General features: G+C 41.9%; 1 protein-coding gene across 3 annotated transcripts in view; it reads right to left on the bottom strand.

Moving 5' to 3' along the window:
• Positions 1-307: 307 nt before the first annotated feature.
• USF3 (upstream transcription factor family member 3) overlaps positions 308-14,166 on the bottom strand; it is a 51,376-nt gene continuing 37,517 nt past the window's right edge. For all 3 annotated transcript variants that reach the window (XM_061167196.1, XM_061167194.1, XM_061167195.1), the window contains one exon: positions 308-12,938. In XM_061167196.1, the coding sequence (XP_061023179.1) occupies positions 6,508-12,938 (6,431 nt within the window). In that variant the 3' untranslated portion in view covers positions 308-6,507. The remainder of the gene's footprint in view (positions 12,939-14,166) is intronic.

Here is a 14,166-nt window from a genome sequence, read left to right as displayed (position 1 = left end):
ATCATCTCTCAGTTCTCTCCAGACCTGAAATTCTAATCCTACTTTTCACACTAAGTATAGAGGTGTACAGTTTACTGCAAAAGTACAGCACTGATCATAATTATGATTTGACGTTGATTCTTTGATCAGAAATACAATCCCCATGGGCAATGTGTCATGATATCATTTTTGGACATTTTGGCAAAATTTCAAGATTACTTGAATACAAAACTTCAGTATGTAAGACAAATCATTTAATACCAGGTTTGAAGTGGTACATGCAATGATCAGAAAAGACAGACTTCACAATGCAAAAATGCAAAGTTTATTTTCTTAAATAAAATACTATATTCATATCTATACAAATAATTATTACAACCATTAAAATGTTACATTTACCAATAAAAATTTCAAAACTTTAAACAAGAGCATGGTTCAGAATATTCACACCCTAATACAATGCATTTGTAAAAAGATGTCAAAATAAACAGGACCTATTCTTATTTACAACTGTAGGACAATCCCGGCCATATTATACGTATCTCCTCTGAATTCATTACAAAACAAATTAGTTCCCATTAGAATTATAAACCAGGTGATTTACAGTAATAGGACACAGTGCACAGCAGACATTGCTGGCATGGGAATAGATACAAATATTACAAATACTGAAAGCACTAGAGTTAGATTTTTTTCTGGTGACTGCCCTACAGTAAGCTTCTCACCCAGTGTATCTATCAATAATGTGTGAAGGTAACTATGTTCTCAGATTTTTCCACCCACTTTTACTGAAATGAATATATATGTGTATATGTGTGTGTACGTGTGTGCATATATATATATATATCTCCTGTTGAAAGTGGAAGCAAATCTTTTCTTCACAGTAACACAACTGCAGCATTTTAAGCAACACTGTCTGGTCCCTTTCTTTTGGAAGATCAACAGTTCAGTTCCCCCTAAAAGTTACCAATATAGTCAAATCCAGTGCCTCAGTGACCTCACAGATAAAAAACGGTTTTAAGACTTAGGGGGTGGGGGAACAGAGATCTAGAAAAGTGAAGAGGGGATTGACATGGAGTAAACTTTAAGTTCCTATGACATAGTATGGTGTATACCTGTACATAACAATTGAGGGAAAAAAAAGAACTCATGATTTTTTTAAAATGTCAAATTACAAATGAAGACTTATCTTCTATGTCTCATGAAATCCCTAGTGACAGATTATGCAATCATCCAAAATAACACCACTTTCAATATTATCCCCAATATTTTCAACCCGGGTAGGCTCATGTTTATGAAGCATCTGAACACACTCGTGCACCAGAAAAAAGACTACAGTTGACCAAGTTTGTGCAAATCTAGAAATAAGAATATTGAATGGCCACCACATACAAGCTCTGAGTTTAAAACGAGTCTTGCATCTAACTAGTAAATTTTTTTTTTTAAATAAGATCAGCATTAAAGATGGCTCAGAGAATGATAAGGCAACAGTGAGAGACGTCAGTTGTATCTGTCATCTAGGTGTTTGATTACACAGCATGTACCAGGCTGGTCCTTTGCCGTAACAGAGGAGTGGGTGAGTGGTATGTTCCAATGGCTGGTCCTAAGACCAGAGGCACAGTTGCAGATAAAGTGCAGTTTCCGGGTAGAGGCATGTGGGCACAACTAGAAGTTCTGTGTCTAAGAAGGTCCTCAACACTTCTTCCCAGAACACCACAATCTGAACTTGATGACCCCCACAGACTCCAGTAGAAACACTCTTAGGGCTCACACAGAAGTGTAGAATACAGGGAGAATATGATTAAGTCAAAAAGGACCCTTTCCTGTTGAACTCACATGGGAAGGAGAAATGGTTTCATTCAGCCAAAAAGTTATCAGAGAAGAAACTAATTTCTGGCCTTTAATTTGCATAAGTATATCAGAAATCATCACTTACTATTATTGCCCTCTAGAAGTACACAGCCATAGGTGATCAACAAAGGCAGATTTAGAGAGAGCAGAATTAGAACAAAGACTGCCAGGCTCCTAAGGCTATCAACCCAAAGCGATCTGATTTTGCCCTTTCTCTACTCCTCCATGGGGGAAAAAAAACAAGCTCTCCAAAACAGAATTATATGGCACATTAAATATTTCCAGTCAATCTTGAATCACTTTTGTTTTGGGGAATTCCCTTTGCCCCTTCATAGAACACAGTGATTTCCAAAGCTAGGTCTTTGGGAATCACTGATTTGGGAGTATGAGTAGGATACAGTGACTCTGGGCCCAATAAATGTTTCAAGGCAGAGGGGTAATCATTTAGCTAAGGAATGACTGGGTTCCCTGCCACTTGTTTGACATGGAGCAGACAGAAGAAAACAAGAGCCTAGGGTACTTTGCATGAAAGGAAGGATACAGCGAAGAAGAGTCTTAACCTTTTCTCAAGTTCATCACTCCCATTAAAATGTATTTCCACACTTTTTTGGAGTATAAATATCAGCCTCTCTGTGAAATGGCTAATGTTAGAAGGCAAGAGCAGGGCAAATGAATTATCTTTAAAATATTTAAATAATTTGTATATTAAGAAGGCTAATTTTAAAAAGTCAATCTTCATCACAGTTCACCTTGAAATATGACTGAAAATCACTGAAAAAGAAGATTCCCTCCTCATTCTTCTCTTTCCACAGTTCTGACACATTAAATCTTATAAAGCATGATCACTCTGGAATGCGCATCCTTTACTGCATGATCACTCTAGAATGCACAATCTTTACTTAGAAAAAGGGTACCATTGCTGGAACACCCCAAAGGTCTTAACATAAAAACAAAAACAAACTTCCTGGAATAGTATAAAATATCCCCAAACAACTTGTATGTACCAAAAAGAGAAATGACATAAAAGTTGATTTCTTTTATCCATGATTGACACATTAGAAATTTTTGCATGGTAAGAAATATGAAATTTTTTACCCTATCGTAAGTTGCTATGTTAAATGTTTAGAGGAATCAACATCTTTCTGAAATTGATTCCAGGTGATCAGTAACACTAGGAGAGAAATTATTTAATCAATGTTTCACTTATGCTTCATACATGTTTGTGTTTCTAGAAATGACAAATTTATCTGTAGAAATATGTTTACATTCTGTAGACATATATTAGCAAACCATGAATAACATTAAATTTACTATAACCAAAACTATGTTCTTTGCCATTTGTTTGCCAAAAAAAAAATCCAGAGATTGTTATATATTAAATAATAAATTTCCTTGCCCAAATCATGTAGCTCTAATTATCAAATACTTAATACTGCTGGTAAATCTCATATAATCGTGCTTATAAATCAAGTAAGATTACTGTGCTCTGAACATTTTCAGAATTGAGTTTGTATATAAACACATACATACGCATATGTCTCTAAGACAATTAGAGCTATACGGAAGCAGGGGCCAAATTATTTGCAGATGGTCACATCTTTCCTCAGATGGTCAAATAAGCCTTACTTAGGGGTAGAGACTCATTTGGAATCAAAAGTGTTGTATGCTTGGAATGAAAGTTCTGAGGAATGTAAATATTATCTCTAAAGAGAGCTTAGCAGAAAAAGACAATCGAGACAACAGAGAAATATCTGCAAGTACCAGGCTTGAGGCCTTTCCACTGAATGTTCAAATTCAGTTTCTCCTTAGCCTGTTACCTTAGTTCTGATTTTACCTAACAGTCCCCAGTTTTTCAGAACTCAAGAGCCACTCTGTGTGTGTGTGTGTGTGCGCGCGCGCGTGCGTGCACATGTGTGTGCGTGTGCAGGAGGAAGAGAAAGAGAAGGTAGGAAAGAAAGAGGGAGGATAAATAGCCGAACACACTAAGAACAGTTCTTGAAATTGACAGATTAGGCCTTTCAAGTACAAGAAAAAACTTGAATGTTAAAGCTTAAAACTCAGTTAATTTAAGTTATAAATGTCATATTTTTTCTCAGTTAATCGTTTTAACTGTTTACCTGTTTTCTTGTTTAAGTAACTTATTCATGAAGCTCTCCTATTTCTCCTCATGACCATTCTGAAGGAAGAAAATACAGACATTTTCCTTGTTTTCAGTATATTTTTTGCACCGAGGAGGCTGCCTCCGCCAGCAGCAGGGGAGTTTGGTGAGAACAGCTAGAGAGGTACAGATGACCCTTTTGCTGAGACTACAGACCCTTTTGCTGCAGTAGAGGTATTCCCTAGAGTTATCTGCTCTAACCAAGCCTTCTGCGTGTGTTCAGTTGCTCAGGCCTGTCTGACTCTTTGTGATCCCATGGACTGTAGCACGCTAGGCTCCTCTGTCCATGGGATTTCCCAGGCAAGAATACTGGAGTGGGTTGCCATTTCCTTCTCCAACCAAGCCTTAAGAGGCTCTTTTTTTTTTTTTTTTAAATGAGAATAAAACCAAAATGCTGGTCTGTGGGTTAACTTTTTTAACAGAGCAGACAGAACAGTTTATATCTCCCACTCCATTCCATTTTTGGCAGAATACAAAAACAAGCAACAGGCTTGAAATATGAGTACACATCAATTGTTTTCTTAACTTTTAATAAAATTTTCAAAATGCAATAAATGAATTTTGAATATATATCTTTAAAATTCAAAATTCATTATTGATTTCAGTGGGGCTTAAAAAAAACTCTATATCAAGTCCGACTCTTCAGCAGGTCTCAGGTGCCAATTTCCTATTTTCAGATGGCAGGCCTATTTTGAAAGAGATAGTTTATACCTTAAAATCTATGTCCAAGTACACACACACTCACACACATGAACTTATATAAAGACAACTTTTTGAAGCACCATTTCACATCTACCATGAGGAAAAGCAATGAACAAACTCATCTTCTCATTGTAAGTCTACAATGAAGGGTAATAATGCAATATACAATGCCATATCTTAAATATAAATATCAGTAAGTGAAAATACTGACAGAGATTAAGACTCTGTTCAGAAATATTTGAAAAGGCTCAAATCACTGTAGATTCCAAACACACTATTTAGTGATTAGTCCCTAATGATTAAACAAATGTCAAAGAACCTAGTTCAAGATCAAATAAATAAAACAAAGAGAGAATTCTACAACAAAACTCAATGAATGAAACAATCCTTAACTGAACACATGCAAAACCTCACAGTACAACTGGCTATCATCCTTATGGCCTGATGCAAAATGCAAGGACAAAATGGAAAACATCTATGTACTCTGCTGTTTAGCTTTCTACTTTTAAGGCTACTCGTTTAAGGAAGACCTTCGCTTTACAGGATCTTAGAACATTAAAGGATAAAATCACTGCAGATGGTGATTGCAGCCATGAAATTAAAAGACGCTTACTCCTTGGAAGTTATGACCAACCTAGACAGCATATTGAAAAGCAGAGATATTACTTTGTCAACAAAAGTCCATCTAGTCAAGGCTATGGTTTTTCCAGTAGTCATGTATGGATGTGAGAGTTGGACTATAAAGAAAGCTGAGCGCCGAAGAACTGATGCTTTTGAACTATGGTGTTGGAGAAGACTCTTGAGAGTCCCTTGGACTGCAAGGAGATCCAACTAGTCCATCCTGAAGGAAATCAGTCCTGGGTGTTCATTGGAAGGACTGATGTTGAAGCTGAAACTCCAATACTTTGGCTACCTGATGCGAAGAGATGACTCGTTTGAAAAGACCCTGATGCTGGGAAAGATTGAGGGCAGGAGGAGAAGGGATGACAGAGGATGAGATGGTTGGATGGCATCACCAACTCAATGGACATGAGCTTGGGTAAACTCCGGGAGTTGGTGATGGAGAGGGACGCCTGGCATGCTGTGGTTCATGGGGTCGCAAAGAGTCGGACATGACTGAGCGACTGAACTGAACTGATGGTTCCCTAATTTGGAAAACAAGACACGGAATTCAGATAATTTATAAATTGTTATAATTAAGGAAGAAGCTTCTACCTAAACCAAACCTTGGGAATAAAGGTTGATTCAATAACTCACCTATTTGCTAACTGTTTGACTTGAATCATGGACATTCATTCTACATTAATTCAACACCTGCCATGGGTAAGAGACTGTTCCAGAATACACTTGGCCAGCATTTGGTTACGAGCCACTGTGTTCTATTGAAATTTCTGTATTGTTGGAGAGCAACTCAACTATCTCAACTATCTATTTTACAAATTACCAACAATCAAATTTAAAATCTAGGTTCCTTCCTACTACCCAGGACACGCCAAGATGACTTCCCCCAACTTCCAGTCGATTAGTATCTAGAGAATGTCAGATTAAAAATCAAACCTGAAAATGTCAGTCTGCTTGGGAAATTTAAAGCACACACTGTGCAGTTAAAAATGAAAGATAATTTTTTTTTTACAACCTAGTATGCAACTAATCTCTGACATGGCTTCCCTACATTCAGAAGATAACTGGCAACTGATTAGACAAACACAAGGAGATACACTCACACAACCTCTCTCTTCCTGTGCATGTATGTGTGAACACACACAGAGATACATTTGTAATCTCACTCGTTACACTTATGTTTAGTCAATCTGTATTTAAACAGCTGAACTGCAATCATGACCTAAGATATGGCTTATGTTGTGGGCAGGTCTGTTGGAGGACTGCTTGGAAGAGTCTGAGGCAGAGGCGTTTGCTATCGTAAGCAAAGGGGACATCGCTGAGCCGTCAGGAAGAGCTGTAGCTATTTCTGGAAACAAAGATGTCATATTAAAATTGGATAAGTGAGAGTTGGTCATGTGCATTGGGGGCATGTCAGGGAGAAGAGGAAAACTTGGTTGAGCAAAGCCAACAGGTCGGGGAGGAGACAGAATTGATCCGAATCGGTTATTCAAACTTCCACTGTTTACCTTCTCTGTGCTGGGATTTGAGAACATTTGATTAGAAAAATAGGGGATTGAAATATCATTGGACAGTGTGGGATGAGCAGGAGAGTATGGAGGATAGAAGGAGGGGAGAGTATTTTGGGGATCCACAGGGATGAGTGCTGGGGTTCGAGTGGCACTAGGCTGAGTAACCTGTGGAATGAAAGAAGCATTAGCATTTATTGGTGGGTTCATGCCACCCTCAGGGATAAAAGGAAAACCAAAATTTTGTGATAGCGTGTGCTGGTCAGGCACTGAATTATCATTAGGTACTTGTGGGCTATCCGGCATGAAACGAACAATACTTCCTCTCTTTTCTGCAGCAGGTTGTTGGCGTCCAAGAATCATACTGCCACCAGTAGACAGAGGAAGGTGAGGAAGACTTGGATCAAAGACATTGCTATGTCTTGGGTTTCCAGAGCGAGTCCTTTCAGGTGGACGAATTTTGGAACCACTGCTGTCTTGCAATGGATGCCTTGATCGCTGGGGAACTGAAGAACTGGTTTGACGTACAGGAGGCCCTTGGTCAGCATTTCCGTGAGACACAGACGGATGTGGCAAAGCTGGCCTTACAACCCCGTGCATGTTGGTTGTGACTGGTGGGTTCATGTGGCCCTTGGTCCCATGACTGTCAGTAATCCTCATGGGATTGGATTTCTGTACAGAAACACTGGGACTCGTGTTTCGACCTTGAATATCTCCTGAAGACGAAGAACTTGAAAATGGAATATTCAAGGTGCTGTTCCGGGTGTTAATTGCGCCCAGGGACATGTCACAGCTCTCCCTACTCTGACTCTCACTCTCCCTTCTAATATGGACACTTTCATGGCTCGGGGGACAGTTATATTCAATTGCAGAGGAGGGACCACACTGTGTATTCCTCTGATGTTCTGAGAGGGATCTCTGACTCCCAATGACCTGATCGCCCAGGTGAGGGGCAAGTAAACTCTGCATGAAACTCTGGTGACATGTATTTTCATTGTCCCTTGTTGGGATAGCATTTCCTGTTGGGATGCTCTGAACTGGTGGATAAGGTAATCGCTTTTGGCGGTCGACTGGTGGTGGACCAGGGTTTTGACTAATACGAAAAGCTTGGGGCTGCATACTCCTCAAGGATGATACAGGGTTACCTATTTCATTATTTCTTGAAGACTGTACTTCAAAATTATTCTGGGTCTGCTGACTGGCTCCACTTGGTTTAAACGTCTGACAGTCAGAAAGGCGGATATCTGAGGCAGTATGGTCCACACGACCCTGCATATTATGAACAGCTAAACTCTTGTTTCTGGGAACATCAAGGTAGCTTCTCATTTCAAGTTGATCTGAAACTCTGGAACCCTGAATTGATATACCCATTCTCTGCTCTGAATTAGAAGATGTTTTTCCAATGAGTGCCTCAGCAGAGTAACTAGAAACCCTGTTTCTCTCCGGTCTGTGTGGAGCACAGGTCATGTCTGAAGGTCTCGTCACAATACTCGGCTGGGATGCCATTTGCTGCTCTATGCCTCTTGATGTCAACAGCCTCTGCATTGGATTATGCCCAGATACGTGTTCAGAAGAAACCCCTGGAGCTTGCTGCCGGCTTCCCACCTCCTGCTGGTGCAGAATATCTTGACTGAGATGGCTCTGGTGGTTCCGGCTGGTGGAAGGGTTTTCACAACTCTTCTCTGCCTGGGAGCTTCCAAAGTGTTGCTGCATCTGTTGCTGCATCTGCTGATGGTGTGGGTGTGGCTGACCACTCTTGGGTCGGGATTGGTCAGTTCCATGATGCTTGGGTTGTAAAGACAGCTGAGAGGCCTGAGTGCCCTGAATAAGATTCCTCTTTTTTTGCATCTGAACTTCCTGTTGCAGAGTTCTCTGTTGGTGGACGCTGTGGGGCTGAGAGTGGACAGAGCTCTCTGCGTGAGGTACATGACGCTGCAGCTGATACAAGTGATGCCTCTCTCTCAACTGCCCTGCTTGCTGCTGCTGCTGCTTTAAGTAGAGGTGGTTACTATGCAAGTGAGGTACCCCTTGAGCTGGAACATGTTGCTGCAGGGCCTGCAGATGTTGGCTAGCCTGGGCTGGCTGCTGCTCAGCAATGGAAGCCTGCGAACCGCACTGAACCTCGGTCTGCCTCAACACGGGGGTCACAAAGTTGTTACTAGGCGGAAATAATCGGGTGAGGCCGTCCCCGTGTGCTGGGTTGCTAATAGGCACAACTGAGTTTGAAGAGTTGGGAGGGATCTGACCAACCATCATTTGAGTTTGATCGGAAATGCTGTCTGGAGTTCGGCTCATCAGGGACAGACCTTCAAGCCGGAGGGCTGGCTGACAATGCTTCTGACGTTTAGCTGAAGACAGTAAAAGGTCATCCTGGACAGCACGCTTAGCAGAGTCTTTACGGCTTTCATGACTTGGCTTTAAGAGTGGCTCTTGAATTGGTGTGTTTGGTACGGTACCAGCCATAGTACTTAGCTGTTCTTGGGAGTATTCGGTCATCAGGGATGGTCCAGGAGGCTGACTGCCGTAGGAGCCAGATGAAACTGTCAGATTCACTGTTGTAGGAACAGTTGTTTGTTCTGAAGTTTGGGATAAACCAGTGCAACTGACCAGAGGATGGCTGAGGGTACTCTGGTGGATAAGATTATTCACACTTAAACTGGTGATGCTTGTTGGCTGGGAAGTCGAAACCTGTAAAGAGGCATTTGATGTTTTCATTCCTATAGAACAACTTGGTTTTTCAAGGGGCCTATCCACAGTGGCTTCAATTGAATCCTGAGAATTAAATTCATTTGGTGTTGCTTCTGCCTGTCCTGGACCATTCTCTTTAGATATCTGTGTTTTGAAAGGCTGGTCTCCCTCTAAAGAGGATGCTTCAGAAGGCTTTGAAGGAACTTCCCGTATATCAGCTGGTACCTGGGTACCAGCTCTTCTCTTCTCAAGGTTCTCCTGGTCAAAAATAGCTCGTGCTGCAAGAGCAACTATATCAGTTTGCTCCACAAAGGTACAGCTGTCACATGTATTAGTCGTTGCATTGCTGGTGACATCCTCTCTGGCTGTTTCAGGAAGCATAGATGCAACTGAGAAACTATGACTGCTGCCAGAGCTGGTTGACATAGGAGAGTCAGCCTGCCTACTGGTAAGCAAAGAACCATTAATAACCTCCTGGTCAGGGATGCAGGAATGAGGCTGTCCTGGATCTCTATCATCACTGCTCATCAGTAATAGCTCCTGTTTGGGATGCAATTCAACATTTGAATCAACTATTTTAGAATTTTCTGAAGAAAAGTCAGGATGGTCCACCTGGACTGAAAGAGATGATTTCTGAGGGTCTTTTTCTTTAGCAAGACCGGACAGCAGTACAGTTAAACCTTGCCCCTTTAAGAGACCTGTGGTTTGTACTGTATCTGATGACTCTTGCTCAACCCTGCAAGGGTCAGCAATGACTTCTATCTCAGAAACACAGTCAGTACTTGTAGTGCTTGTGGTAGATGACAAATGAGAAACCTGAGAGACCAAAACGGGGGCATCATTCGCAGAGGAAATCAACATGTTGGCTGACATGTGGGATCTGGCAGCTTCTGGCAACGCCAAACTACTTGGTGGCTTATCCTGAGATGTCTCTTGTTGCGAAATGGGGAGAGAATCTTTGGATTTTGCTGGGGCCATTGTAAATTGTTCACTTGTTACAGATTCTTGGGAGGGTGAGCTAGACTCTTCGGCTGACTTAGATTTGGGTACAGACTCAGGCATCACTGATTCAGAATTCAGAACATTCAAAGAATGTGAACCAGAAACACTTACACTATTTGTCTGGGACACAGTGGCAGATGGTAACACACCAGGGAGGCTTTCCAGAAGTTCATCATTACATGATGGCTCTGCGGAACCTTCAGTGCTGGGGCCGTCTGACTTGCCCACATCTCTGACTGGATTCAGGGAGCAGGCTGACTTGTTAGCGGCTAAGTGTTTCTTGACACCCAGCTTCTTATTCAACCTTTTTGCCTTCGTGATAGGCAAACAAGCCACAGTGTTCACTGAGGGAGTAGTCACTAGGTTGTAAGTACTGGGTAGTGTGGCTGAATTATCTGTTGTCACGGGAGGTGCTACAGTTGTTAATGAAATACAGTTAGCTGGGGTAATTTGACTATTTGCAGCAGTTTGAGGATGGACTGGCTGGCTAACAGACAACTGTACACAGCTTTGCCCAGCCATCTGCGATATGCTTTGATTGAGGCTGGCCAAAGCGCCAAACGTATTCAGGGCAACATTGGTATTTGGATCTTCGCTGGTGGTGGGCTGAATAATTTGCATAGGGGTTTGATTTGTAGTTCCTGATGAAGACATCACAGGCTGCAAAGCAAAGAGCTGTCCGTTTAAAGAAATGGTTTGAGGCTGCTGTTGGCTGGATACAGTAACAGAAAGAGTTTGTGTGGAATTTGATGCTGATAAAGATGTAGGTCGTGGTAATATATGGACAAGGTGCTTTCCTCCAAAAGTCTGCGGGGTGGAAACATTTTGCACTGAATTGTTAGACCCTATAATAGCACTGACTCCATTGACAGGGAGTCGAACAGAACCAGGAGGTGGAGCAGAGAGAAGTGGCAAAGTATTCTGGTTAGCTGCCTGGATGATGACTATCTGCTGACCTCCTGTTTGGTTGGGAACCTCTGCCCTCATCACTGTTGGGCACGGGGTGGTGCTGGGTGGTTGAAGGATGATAACATTCTGATTAGCAGGAGCTGCGTTAACAGCCGACCCCACTGGCTGAGCCATCTGAATCACCTGCATGGCAGAATTCAATGGGAGGATACTTTTTGGAGGCTGAGATTTAACTTGTGGCTGGGTGATCAGTGGCTGCATAGGTAAAGGTGGACAGGAAGGCAAGGTTACAACTACTTGCTCAACTGGCTGCCCCTCTGCTGGAAAGGAATTATTCAAGCTGATGCCTGGAGCCACACATCTACTGTGGTTGGCTGTCGTGGGGCTAATGCTAGACTCATTTAATACTGGGGTCACAGCAGAAGATGGTGTCTGGCTTAAGGGCTGAATAGTGTTTCCCGCCAGTTGCAAAGTAGTCCACGTCGTCTGTGTGTTTCCAGCTGAGGAAATTCGGGTAAGGCTATTCATGTTTTTCAAATCTGAAGCACTGACAGCTGAAGAAGGCAAAGAACAAGAAAGGGTCCAACCACTGTCCATAGGGTTTGAAGAAAGGGTGCTTACAGGCATGGTGGTCATCCCTCCTCCAGGGACAGACGGGGTCACCACCATGGTAACACTTGCGGAGTCTGCACCCTTGCTACTGCTTGCTACACGAGAATCACCGGCAGATCTGGGAGGCTGGGAGCAGACTGCAGTGGTGACGGACACAACCAGGGTGGTTTGAAGATCACTTCTGCGATCCTGTGTGCTCAGGCAGGACTCGCTTCCAGGCTGTCCTTGAGTGGCAGTTGCTGAGCAGCTGGAGGAGATGCTTGTGGCACAAGGGACCGTTTTCTTCAATACTTGGGGGCTTTCTTGCCCCTTCTTATTTTCAGAAGAATTTTGATCATTTAGACATGCGTGCAATGAAGGATGCTGGGGTGGTTCAGGCCCAACAGGAACCGCGATCAGTGAGCTGCTGGTGGGACCAGGCGCACCCACCTCGCTTTCGGAGGTGGCGAGCTCGAGAATGCTTTGAGCAGAAAGAGCAGCAGGAAGACAAAGAGGAACAGGCTGGTTGGCAACCAATGCAGAAACCGTGGTCTGATGCCATGGCTTGTTTTCAGAAGGGTAAACTCCAGAAATAGACACAGGAGTCACAAGATTGCAAGTCCTCTGTACTGGCACCACATTGGCAGTTTGCTTTTGTAAATTATGACCAACATTAAAGGTTATCCCTTGAACAGCTGTTCCCTGGCTGTTTCCACCAGGCTGACTCCCATTGGAATAAACAATGATATTTTTTTGAACCTGGTCACTGGGAATAACAACAGAGACCTTTGAATTTTTAAGATTTCCTTTCCAGTGGATTGTGGGGTCGTCATATAAACATATGTCATTTGCTTTTAGTAATTCAATATATCGGCCATTTTCTTTTTGAATCTCTTCCAGTTGTTTACGTAGCTTTTTAATTTCTTCAGCTATGATATCAAAAAGAAAAAAATTTTTAAATTACCTCTAAATGTCAGTATTTACATCAATTTAAGAAAGAGCTGTATACTGAGCTACTGAATTCTAATTTTAGCAGTCTAAGTACCTCAATTGAGGATCTTCAGCTCTTTTACAATATAAGTTCTTTCTTCTTTTTAGAATGGTGTCTCAAACCTCTATCTCAATCCTTTTAAAAGTACATATCTTTAAAGATCAACAACTCAAAGGTCAAAAATTACTCATAAGGTAGAAATCTCAAAATTACCGAATTCAAAATAGGGCAGCTAAAAAGGTGAAGCAAGGAAAGACATACTGCTATCATGGTAACATGCTAGGAAAATAACACTGAATATCAATATACTAGCATTTCAATGTTAAAATAACGAACATTACTTATGGTGGTAACAGTCTTTCTCCCCCTCCCCCAACCGACCACACTAGCCACACAGCTTGTGGAATCTCAGCACCCTGAAGCCATGTCATGGCAGGGAAAGTTCAGAATCCTAACCACTAGGCAACCAGGGAACTCCAGACAGTCTCTATTATAAACGGCTTTGAAACAATAGAGACGAAGTAGAACATGTAAGAAGTAAGGTGGGAGGGCGAGAAGAAAGCATCAATGGTTGCATTTTCCTTGGTAAGGCCATGTACTCTACTGAGGAATGAAGATATCTGTGATGCCCTAAACCATTTTAAAAGAGACAGCCTCACTCATGGATCCTGCTAAGGGTTAGGCTTGGCTGCTGGTATATGCTCTGTGACCCTATATAGCTCCACCTGCCTTGTCATAGTGGTAGGTATTCACCATTCCCTCCGCCAAAGGCAGCTGATCCTCAAGGCCAATACCCTAGCTGGTAGCCTGAAATAAAAAGTTCTGTTCCAACAAGGAGGAGCTGAGACTGTCAAATTGCTTTTCTCAGGTATTTAAACAGGAGACACAGAATAAAGATGCCAATGTGCTACAGATATCAGGAATTAAAGCACAATTATCATGGACCAAATAATAAAGACGACTGTTTTCACTTACTGCACACTTACTATATGCCTGGCACTTTTCATTCACTATCTCATTTAATAATAATAAAAATAGTAACAACAACAAATAACATTTATCAAACATTTACTATGTTCTGGGCTTTACTCTAAGTGCTTTACCTGTGTATCTCTTTTAATCCTCATAACGACCATGATATGGGAACTACCTTTGTCATCACTACT

This window comes from Dama dama, chromosome 19 (assembly GCF_033118175.1).
Source record: "Dama dama isolate Ldn47 chromosome 19, ASM3311817v1, whole genome shotgun sequence".
Classification (NCBI taxonomy): domain Eukaryota; kingdom Metazoa; phylum Chordata; class Mammalia; order Artiodactyla; family Cervidae; genus Dama; species Dama dama.
The sequence above is the reverse complement of the archived record's forward strand: the minus strand, read 5'-3'. Positions and strand labels throughout refer to the sequence as shown.